A 12,416-nucleotide genomic window follows, 5' to 3' on the forward strand; every position below is an offset into this window, starting at 1 on the left:
AGCTGTAATCTGGGCAGGCAGAAGTGAGGACACAAGTCAACTAAGCCAGACCTTTCTATGAAAGCTTTCCTACAACCAAACCCCACGATTTCTGCTTATTTCCATTGGCTAGAACTCTGTCCCATGAGCATTCTTAGTTGTCCAGGAGTCTAGGCAATACAGGTTTTTAGTTGGGCTTATTAAAGATCAGAAAATAAAATCAGAAATCTTCAGTTAGAAAGAATGGTTATTAGAATAAGCAACTAATATGTACCCCTGGAGCTGCCTTTTAAAGTATTGTGGGCTCTTCTTGTCTTTCTAAGTGCACTAAAATTAAGGAAATGTAAAGGAGAACAAATAACATTGGAGATTTGAGAGCAGACTCTGCAAAGAGTTTTTTGTTTTTGTTTGTAGTAATTAACTGAGAAAACAAAAGAGTACTCAACCCCAAGTACTTGGCTGTTTTAAGGTGATTTGTAAATTAAAATATTTTCCCTACCATTATACTTGGTAGTATAAATTAGATAAAACTATGTTTTACCTAGTATTTTTGCAACATCAATTATCATTTATTGTAGTTTATACAAGCATGTTTCATAAGGCTAAAAATTAGAATTGGCAACTGACAGATGTACTTAACTATGGAATATAAGTGTATATGCACAACAGAAGTATTGAAGAAAAGATGGTATAATGGGGGGAGTCCTCCCCCCTTTGCCTGTTGCTAATTTTTAAAATATATATATATATATATTCCAGATATTAATCTTTTATCAGGTATTTGATTTGCACCTATTTTCTCCTATTCTGTAGGTTGCAAGAACTTTTCAATGTGATTTTAAAACTATGTTAGGATAAGGACCGATATACTAGTATTTATTAATATTTTAGCTTGTTTATTTTAAAAATAATATATGAACTAAAGTATATATGAATATGTGGTTTAAAATTCAAATAGCACAAAAAGGTCTCCAATAAAAAGCAGTTAAAAAGGCAGAAGGTTAATTTGGAAAGAGAGAGGAGCAAGGTTAGGAAAAGCCTTAAGCTGTGTCTGATATGCTTTATGCCTTTTTTAAATTTTTTTTTTAAAGATATTTGAAGCAAATAATACCAAAAGTGGTAATAAATGTTTAATCTCACTGCTGGGAACATGTTTGTCATCTGTATTTTTCTGTTTGAAATATTTCATAATTAAAACATTTCTAGGTATGCAAATCTCACCCTTCCCTAGATGTCCATTCCCCAAGTCTTCCCAGAAGTTACTAATTCGTTGTCTCCTAGAATTCCTCCTTATATTTTCAGGTATATTTATGTTTGGGTAGAGTTCCTTTCCGTCCCCCAAACGAGAACATACTAAACATATTCTTTGTATCTTTTTTCACTACACAGTATATCTTTGAGATTGTTCCATGTTCCATGTCAGTGCATTTTCGTGGTTCCCAAGTATTCCACTGAGTTGGTGCATTGTAACTTACATCACCAATTCACTCTTGAAGAACATTTAAGTTGTTGCCAATTTTTCACTGCTATGCAGAGTGAGCATCCTTGAGCATAAATCTTTGCACATAGGTAGGTGACTATGTGTAATAAAAATTGCTGGTGGTGAACTTGGTGGCTCAAATTTATGATCTTATCAAATTGTTCTCAAAACAAAACATAACAGTGTACATTCCCTCAGTGGTGTATGAGAATATCTTTTCTTCACTCTCTCTCTTGCCTGCACAGTGTTATCAGAATTTTTTGTTACTGCCAATCTGTTTTCTCTATACCTGAAACAGAACTGTCAACAGAAAAATGTATATTTTAATATTATTTAAAATTAATATTTCCCTTTTATATATATCAGTTACTAACTTGCAATATAAAATTACCTATACTTTGTAGTGTTTTAACTCTTCAGCATTTGAAGTTATGCAAATATAAGCTTGGACCAAATGTGTTTAATTTTACATATGAAATTTACTATTTGACGTTTTTAAACTTTTATAATTAACATGTGGAAATGGTTGAAGCTTTTTTCTCTTTTCAGCTAGTTGTAATTTGTTACAGTATATTTTCATGAAAAATTTTTGAAACTGAAAAGTAATATTTCTGACCAACTGATTATATGAGGCCAGTGTAACTTTGATACTAAAACTGAATAAATCATATAATAAAAGAGAATTAGAGGTCAATTCAACTTAAAAATATGGATGCATACACTTTAAGTAAAATCGTGATTATACATCCAGACAATGGAATGTTATTCAGCACTAAAAAGAAAGAGCTATCAAGCCATTAAAAGACATGGAGAAACCTTAAATTCATATTACTTAGTGAAAATCTATTACTGTAATTCAGCACTTTACCAGATTACAGGGGAAAAGCTATATGATTATCTCCATGAATGCAGGGAAAAACACTGAATAAAATTTAGTACCCATTTATGATTTTTTAAAAAATTTAGCAAACTAGAAATTGAAAAGACTTCTTAACCTGAAAAGGGTATCCATCAGAAGCAGTATTACACTTAGTGGTTAAACCTCAGAAGCAGTTCTTTCAAAATCAAGGGAAAAAAATATTTCTATTTGATATTGAATAGGAGGTCCTAACCAATGCAATTAGTTAAGGAAAAGAAGTAAGAGGTATGAATAAATAAGAAATTTGAAGTATAAGGAAGATACAGAATTACGACTGCTGATATTGAGACATTCACAACCAGCTACAAAATGTTAGCTCAGTAAGATTGCTGGATGTGACAGCATTAAAAAGTCAACAGCACCAATTATGTGTGCGTACAATGTGTGTTTCTGTTTCTTTGTATGTGGCAGGTTGCATTTTCCAAAATGACTCTACCAACATATGTTGCATTCCACGTGCTCTTTGCACAATGTAACTAAGATTCCTCCCATTGAAAGGTGGTCTGTGTTCCCTTCTCTTGCATCTTGGAAGGCCCATTGGGTGAAAACATGAACTAGAAATTTACCTGTTTTAGGGCTGGTAGGCAAGACAGTGGGGAATCCACTGTAAGGGTGCTCATCAAGAAATAACTTGAATAATATATTTATGCTTAATTTTAAAACTGGTGCCTCACTTTAAAATGCTTTTTCTCACATGTGGTAGTATGAACAAAAGTCCAAATTAATTTTTGCTGTTAATGCACACATTTTTGGGTATGTTTCAGTTTTTACCTGAATTTTTTAGAATTACATTTTATTTAGGATTTAAAAACCTGGCCATGTTCTATACACCAGGTAGCTGAATGCCTAATGCAGGCATACCCTCACAAAATTTCTCCTATAGTGGAATACAGAGAACCATAAGGGTCCTAAAGTGAGCCTTGGGCCTAGTGGTGTTGCCAAGTTGTATGGCTCTACAAATAAAATTAGACATTTCCAGGCTCAAAATAAAGTGAAAGTTATATGTCATGAAGATGAAGAAATAGATTCAAATTTTTAAATAGAAACTACACCTATCATAATATAGGTAGATATTATTAAGAGAGTTTAGTCAGAAATTTGAGTAAGATGTAGTTAAATCTTAGATACCTCCATTGCATTAATTCTGTGTTACCTAAAGTGTAACATTGTTTATAGGTGTTGATTATAGAATGGTAGTAATTATGTATATCAAAAGCAGAGACTTTGGTGCCTGAAGGTCCTTGGTTCAGTCCTGGGTCTACCGCTTACTAGCTAGCTTTTGTGACCTTTGTCTCTTAACCTCTCAAAACTTATCATCCTTCATGTGTAAAATGGAAAAGGTAATCGTTCTCTTTGGTGTTGTAAGAACTGAATAAGATAATGTAGATAGTGTGCTTCACATAGTACTTGGCATATCATAAGTGCTTAATAAATGTTACTTTATACTGGCTGGAAAAGTGTCTGTTCTGCCATACAACATTTAAGAGAAATATTGAAATATATTTTTGTTATTTTAAGGAAATTCGCAACGAGTCCCATGACTATCCTCATAGAGTGGCCAAGTTTCCAGAAAACAGAAATCGAAACAGATACAGAGATGTAAGCCCATGTAAGTATCTGTGGGTTTATGTGCATATGTATGTTTGTTGGTTTATTTCAGGAAGCAGGATACAGTGAAAAAGAAGGTTTGAGGTCAGGGCTGATGTGTACAGTAAGTTTTTCATGTTAATATAGTATACATTTTTGAAAGGAAATTTTCAAGATGCAGAATAGTAGAAGGAAGGAAAATTGCTCATATTAATTTCATCCACATAACCATCATTATTTTGTTTTACTTCCTACCACTTTTTATATGCATAACTTTTCTTTCTTTAAAATAATTGTAATCATATATTTATATGTGTATATTCATACTTTTCATATTGTTCCATAGTCTTTTTTAGTATCAATGAAAATATTTATCAGTTGTAGTTTGTTTCTTTCCCCCCAAATTATAAGAGTAGTATGTACTTATTGTAGAAAACTTGTAAAACATAGAAATGTTTAAAAGAAAAAAAAATCATTTAAAAACAGAACTTTTGAGTTTATTTTTTTATATTTTTCTGTATAAACATATACATATATTCTTTTAAATTCAAAATTAGGATCTCGTACATACTAATTTATAGCTCTTTTCCTACTTAGCAATGCTCTGTAAACATTTTCCTATCATAAACAGTCTTTTAATGGCTCTGATAGTGGCTTTCGATATGTCATTCTTTTACCTAGCAGTCCCCAATGGGTGGTCATTTAGATTCTCATGTACACACACACACACACACACACACAAGTTTGTGAACAATTTCAGGGTTTTAGAACTGTGTTCATCATGAGGTGATTTTATTTTTTATTCTGATTGATAATGCTTGTTCAGATATTAAATTAGGTTGTCTTACCACTCCAAAATGCTTTCCCATGTTTGATTTTAGTGGGCTAAACATAGCTATTTTCTTTAGGGCTGCTTGTTAGTATTTTTTTAAAAAAATATTGACTCTATTGCATTTTGGTTCCTTCTAATTTGCGGTTCCTTTCTCTGGTTGACAAGGGTATTGTGCTAGTGTGCCAAGGCCTTCTGTATAGGCTGGATAATCTTACTCTACTCAAGGCCACAGGCTAGACCTTCCTCACCCACTTGTGGACTGTCAGCTAGAACACCCACATGTGGCACCTCCATATGACCTGGACTTCCACACAGATAGTAGCTGAGTTTCAAGAGTGAGCATTCTAGGAGAGCAAGCCAGAAGATTCATTGCCTTATGTCACTAGCCTTGGAAGTCACACATCACTTCCATATTCTCTTCATTAGGAGCAAATCACTAAGCCCATTTGGATTCAAAGGAGAGGACTGATATTCTACCATTTGATGGAAGAATTATCAAAAAATTGTAGACATGTTTTAAAACCATCACAATTATAGATGTTATAATTTTCTTCATAGATAATCCATAATATGCACAGACAAATCAAAGGATTGTGAAACATTTAGATAGTCTCAGAATTATACAGTAGACATTTCGCATTATTAAAACAGAACTTTAGGACATGGTTCCATAGTGTAGTGGTTAGCACATCTGCTTTACATGCAGAAGGTCCTGGGTTTGTGCCCCAGTGGAGCCGCGGTCCAAGGTGTATGGCCATGCCACCCTGAGCAAGACCAGTGTCTGATCTTGGAAGCTAAACAGGGTCAGTCCTGGTTAGTGCTTGGATGGGAGACCACTTAGGAAAACCAGGTGCCGTAGACATAAATAATAATAAATAATAAAATAAAATGTAAATAAATAAAACAGAACTTTATACTTGACAAGATTGTGCTTGTCAACTTTAAGATTTAGACAAAAATCTGTATAATGTAAAATCTGTATTATGTAAATATTTGCTAACATTCTTCCTTATCCCATCTGAGGTTTAAAAATAAAAACCAAATGCACTTTACATTCTCAGAATCTATTGTATCAACAGCTTTTTTACTTAAAGGTTTTCTCATTATTTGTTAGGATTTGGGTTTGGTCTTCAGTTTTTTGGTTTTTTTTGGGGGGGGGGGAGGTTAAATCTTCAATTGCAATCAAGGCTGAATCAAAGCTATTTTGGGCTTCTAATAATTTGTTTCTTAGGACATTCACGCACTGGAGTGGTTCCAAAGAATAAGAACTAGAATTAATTAGTTAAGAGAAAACCTAAACTGAATAACATGATAGCTCACTTTAGATACTGAACATATAGCAAAAGGGATTTGTTATACTGTGTTAAACCCAAAACATAGAACTAGGATTCATGAATGAATTACACAGTTGGTGAATTTCAGGTCAGAATAAGTAGGATCTTTCTTGTGCTTAAGAGCTATTCAAATGTACAGATGAACCATGTGTTGCGAACTGTTGAAAGTATTCAGGGTGTAGATTTCTTATCAGAGATATTCTAAAGAACACATGTGAATGAATTATAGAAGGCCAGATTAGATGACTTTGAAATCTCTAATGTTCTTCATTTCTTGCTCCATTCCTTGTCCCTTTCTCACTTTCTTCCCCATTCTAATTTCCCTTCTCCTATACTGGTAATTCCTTAGCAGGCGCAGCCAACTGAACTGCTTGTCCCTGGTAAAGTTCTCTTCAGCCTTTAAGACGTAGTTAGGTATCACTCTTCTGAGAAATATCCCCAGAAGTTACTGTTTTGCTTCTATCTTTATCTTCTACTTTATCCCTGTATTCTGGTATTAATTTTATTACTACATTATAATTTTATTTACTTATTAAATTTTATGCACTCTGTAGAGCAATGATTCTCAACAGGGGTGTTTATCTTCCCCTAGGAGACATTTTAGATATTTGGCAGGTGGCAGGGGAGCTTTTTTCCTAGTGAATTTCTACATTTATATAAAAATAGATACTATTTTATTATAAATTACTTTCCATTTGTTTTTCTTCTCTATTTCCATTAGGGCTTTACTTATGCTCAAAACATTTCTGTAGTTTCTGTTATCTCTGAATAGAAGGATAGTAAAGAGGGTATTAAAGATGTCATTAGGTCTTCTCTCCCTGAATAATTCAATCTGAAAGCCCTTCGGGTTGGAGACCCATATGTGGAATGTATGTATAAGAGGGAGGCTCATGTTTGAAGCATGAAGAGTGACCCTGTGATGTTGGATTAATATTAGTAGATCAATAGTGGACTCAAGGTTTTCAGTAAATATAGTTATACAGATACAGAATAGATGTGTGTGTGCGCGTGCGCACGCGCGCATGCGCACTCACATACATATATTTCCTAGCCCTGACCACTGGGAAGTCTTGGGAACAGTGATACCCTATTAGCACTGTGCATGCCTAAGTTTTGATATACAAGTTTTATTTTTCACTGGAGGAAACAGGACTCTGGGAAAATGGCTGATCCAGAGCTGGGACAAGGAAAGTATAAGAATATCTGAAATGTCTTGTAGTCCCAGAAAGCAAAGACATGCTCAAGAAATGATGAAGACATGTCAGAAGGACACAGAAACCAGCTTGAAGCCCACTGGCTAAATCTGGGGGTGATTTGAGCTTTGAAATAAATGATTATGACCTATTGAATCAAGTTGGAATCCATGAATTCATGCTGATATAAAGAAACAAATGAATAAATAAATGGGAAGAAAGGAAAGGTCTGCCTTAGTGTAGGATGGCAACTAATAAATTTTGAAATGGATGTTGAACTTGGTGTATGAAAATTTGGTGAGGAACAAGATATTTACAGTCTTAAAGTGTCCCTCTACACAATACTTATTAAGTACAAGGTGGGGATAGTAATTGCACAGTAGAGAAGTCTGGCAGACACCAACCTTAAACAAGTTATCATGAACAATAATGGCATATACTACATTGAAATCTTGAACCACCCTATATGATGCAGTGAGCACAGAACATCTCTCTGTGTTGAACCTGCCGAAAATGTACAGCCTGAACTCATTCATGGAAAAATATCAGACAACTCAAATGGATTGACACTCTGTAATCTTTAGAAGGTTGTAAAAACTTTTTCCAGGAAAGACTGAAGAAGAATGGTTCTAGGTTGAAGGAGACTAAAGAAATACGACATTTAAATTCAACATGTGATCCTATATTGGATCTTCTTGTTTTACAAGACATTTTTAGGACAGTCAGTGAAACTTGAATGGTGTCAGGAATAGTTAATTTTATGATTTTGATGGCTCTATTATGATTAAGTAGGACTGAGTCCTTATTTGTAGAAAATACACAAATATATTTAGGGATAGTCAGGTATCATGTTTCAACATACAAATTTAAAATTATTTAAAGGGGGTACTGAATGCTAGAAAGAAAAGGAAATACAAGACATACAGATTTGAAAGGAAGCAATAAAACTGTCCCTATTTACAGATGCTATGATAGCCTATGAAGAATTCCTAAAGAATCTACCTAAAAATTTAGAACTAATAAGTGGGCTAAACTAGGTTGCTAAATATAAATATTATTTCTGTATACTAGTAGTGAATATGTGGAAACTGAAATTAAAAACAATGCCATTTTTACAGTTGCTCTAAGAAAATGAAAAATTTTGGAATCTCAGAAAACATGTATAGGACTTGTATGTCGAAAACAACAAAGAAATCAAAGATGTAAATAAATGGAGAGACATACCATGTTAATGGATTGGAAGTCTCAGAATAGTAAAGATGTCTCTCCAAATTGTTCTGTAGGTTTAACATAATTCCTATCAGAATCTCAGGAGGATTTTGTTGCATGTGTAAACAGGCCTATTTTATGTGGAAAGGCAAAGGAACTAAGGTGAAATAGCTAAAATTTTGAAAAAGAAGAATAAGATGAGGAATCACTGTCCAATTTTAATACTCAGAGTTGATCCTTAAACAACACAGATTTAAACTGCACAGGTCCACTTATATGTGATTTTTTCCCAATAAATACTGTAAATGCATTTTTTTGATGTTTTTCTCAACATTTTCTTTTCTCTAGCTTAATTAATTATAAGAATACAGTATATAATAGACAAAATATGTGTTACTTGTTCATGTTATTGGTAAGGCTTCCAATCAACAGTAGACTATTAGTTAAGTTTGGGGGGAGTAAAAGCTATACACAGATTTTTGACTGCAGGGGATCAGCACCCCTAATCCACTCATTGTTCAAGGGTCAACTGTACTATATAACTTGATAGAGGGATAGAAACATAGATCAGTAAAACAGAGTAGAGAACCCAGAAATAGACTGACACAAGTATGGTGAACTGATTGTTGACGAGGGTGAAAAGCAATTTAACGGAAGAAGGATAATCTTTTCACCAGTTTGGTACTGTGGCAGTTGGACATTTACAAGAAAATAAAATGAATCTCAGTCTAAACCTCACATCATACAAAAATTGACTTAAAGTAGATCATAGACTTTAAAGTGGAAAGTATCAAACTTTTAGGTGAAAATGCAGGACCTAGAGGAAGACTAAATGAAGAGTCTTTAACATGACACCAAAAGCATAATCTGTGAAAGAGAAAGATAAATAAAGTGGACTAAACCAAAATTAAAAAACTTTTGCTCTGTGAAAAGATCCTGTTAAGAGGATGAAAAGACAAAGGCAGACTGAGAGAAAATATTTATAAATCCCCAAAGAACTCATATCTAGAATATATACAGTACTTTCAAAATTGAGCAGTAAAAAAAAACAGTCCAATTAAGAAGTGGGCAAAAGATTATGAACATAGATGGCAGATAAGCACATAAACATAAAAAACATGATTAACCATTAGAAAAATATCAACAGCTAGGAAAATGCATATTAAAAACTTGGTAAGTGATTACTACATAGCAACTAAAACATCTAAAATAATGAGGCCACAGCACTTGTTCAAGGATCTGAGAATGCAGAGACACTGGATCTTATACATAAAAGGCTAGTAAGAATGTAAATGGTATGGCCACTCTGGAAAATAGTCCGGCAGTTTCTTAAAAAAACTAAACCTAGACTTACGTTATACATTATTCCTGGACATTAATCACAGAGAATCGCAACCTTATATCCACACAGAAATGTGTATAGCTTTTATTCCTAATGGCCCTAAATTGGAAACAACTTAGATGTCTTTCAGCGAGTAAATGGTTAACACACTGTGGTATGTATATTCATACCATAGAGTACTACTCAGCAATAAAGAAATGAACAATGGCACATGCCACAACTTGGATGGATTTCAAAGGAATCATGCTGAGTAAAAATTTCAATCTCGAAAGGTTATATTACTGTACAGTTCCATTTATATAGCATTATTGAAATGAATAAAATAGAGATGGAGAACAGATTAATAGGTTAGGAGAAGACTGTGACTATTAAAGGGTCACACAGATGATTTTTGGGGTGATAGGTCTATATCTTGACTATAGTGGTAACATGAATCTGCATGTGATAAAATTGCATACAACTGCGTCCGCTCACACACAGAAACACAGTGAGTGCCTGTAAAACATGAAATTGAAATGTCTGTGGGTTATGCCAGAGTCTTTCCAGGTCTCTGAATTTGATGGCCTTTTTGAGTGGGGTACTGGGCAGGGCGCTGTGCTAGACACTAGGAATATGTGGTGAACATGACAGGGTCTCTGGTCACAAAGAGTTTAACCCTAACACAATGCTACAGATGGCTGGAGACATAGGTGCTGCTCCCAACCCATGGGCGAAGTGAATCAAGATCTTCCCATAACAGGTACCTTTTAACAGAGGTCCCTATTGTACCCACAGCTCATCCCCTGGGAAGCTTCACTGTGAAGTGCTTATGCTGGGGACTGGAAGGAGGCTCAGAAGTCTGCAGGGAGGGGACTAAAGTCATGGGGAAAACAGCGCATCTTCCACGACCATCACTTCTATTCAGAGTTGGGGAATTTGGGGGTAGGTTGGTTGGATATTTTAAAATACAGAAACATAATGAAGTAGAATTTTTAAATTTCTGTAAATTTTTAAGACAAAATAGGACTTTTCAAAGAGTGTTGCACTTGATACTTTCAGGGTATGGAGGGTCAGTCAGTAAAAATAACCAAGGACTGGCCTAGTCTAGCCATTTTATCTTACAGACAAGAAAACTGAGACCCTAGGAGCACTAGTGATCTGGCTGTTATCCCAGGCCAGGTCTGAGTAGCTTGGATACTAATAATATTTCTCAAGCAGTAGGTTATTTTTTTCTGTATAAGTCACAGCTGTGTATGTAGTCACTTATGCTGGTACAGCCAGAGCAGATATCAGAATCTACATCTTTAGGTCTCTTTAGCCTCCCCTAACCCATTTTTTTCATCTGTACCACAGAATTCTAGATATCTATACTAAAAAGTCCTGAAGCTTTCTGATCTCTTATTTTTTTTCTGAATTAGTTCAATTTTAAAGTCACTTTTAACGTAGTTTCACCGCCTTCTTATAAGGCTTGATAGTGATTTGTCATTCTGAAAAAATTTGACCACAACTTAACAATTTGATTATGAAAATTTTCTGAAATTCACTATATAAACAATGCTTAAACACTGCTGACCTAAATTGTTAGTGACACTGTATTAGATAGGCACTATGAGAAAATGGAACTCTTTCTCTGATGGTCAAATTTAGGAAGTGAGACTAATGAAATGAGTCTAATGAATTAGTACAGGATTTCTTAACTCTCTGACCCTAAATTGCAGGCTGCTTCTCCTCCCTTTGTTCATTGGGCTCAAACCACATCCTTTGTGTCTCCAGGACATATTATACATGTACTCACCTTAGGGCATTCCCTCGACTCAGTGCCTGTCCATCTGATTGACCTCCTCCAAGTCTGCTTAAATGTCACTGTCTCAGTAAGGCCCACCCTGACCACTCTATTTAGAATTGAAACCTGCCACCACCCCAGCACAACTGACTTTTTTTTTTTCCTCATAGCATTTATTACTATACAGCATAATTTTCTTAGTTGTTTTGCTTATTTCTCTATCCTTTTCTAAGAAGGTAAGCTCCACGAGGGTATGGATGGGTTCTAAGTGACCAGAACAGTGCCTGGAATTGAGAATTTATTTAGTAAATATTTGACCTACATTGTTTGCATGTTATCTTATAGACTTTTGGATTTAAGATAAATAACAGTTTCCTCCAACTCTGTCTACCGTCAATTTTAGGCTCTATGTCTCCTAAAAGGAGAGATTCTGAGTTTAAAGAATGGTTAGATGTTTACTGATGATATTAAGCGGAAGCTTAGTATGTCTTATTTTATATAATATATCAAAGAGGAAATACATCTATGTTCTAAACTACATTAATGTATTGTATGCATTTTGTAAGGACACTTCCCAGGTGTTCCTTTCATTGCAGAGACTTTTAGAGATAAAGAGGCCCCTTTCAATTTAGAGATGTATAGAAGCAGAATTTAATCAATTGACATTGTCCTATCAAGTTTAGGAACTTGAAATCATGATTGATTGAAATCTTCAAAGACAGTCAACCTGTTTGGAAAAGGTTGAATCTACCAGATGATTCCAAAACAATATATACTTT

General features: G+C 34.4%; 1 protein-coding gene across 3 annotated transcripts in view; it reads left to right on the forward strand.

Annotated features, from left to right (window-relative positions):
- PTPN2 (protein tyrosine phosphatase non-receptor type 2) overlaps window positions 1-12,416 on the forward strand; it is a 67,918-nt gene that overhangs the window by 16,213 nt on the left and 39,289 nt on the right. For all 3 annotated transcript variants that reach the window (XM_016119871.2, XM_016119870.2, XM_036229821.1), the window contains one exon: window positions 3,897-3,987. In XM_016119871.2, the coding sequence (XP_015975357.1) occupies window positions 3,897-3,987 (91 nt within the window). The remainder of the gene's footprint in view (window positions 1-3,896; window positions 3,988-12,416) is intronic.

Source organism: Rousettus aegyptiacus, unplaced genomic scaffold (genome assembly GCF_014176215.1).
Source record: "Rousettus aegyptiacus isolate mRouAeg1 unplaced genomic scaffold, mRouAeg1.p scaffold_m13_p_12, whole genome shotgun sequence".
NCBI classification, from domain to species: domain Eukaryota; kingdom Metazoa; phylum Chordata; class Mammalia; order Chiroptera; family Pteropodidae; genus Rousettus; species Rousettus aegyptiacus.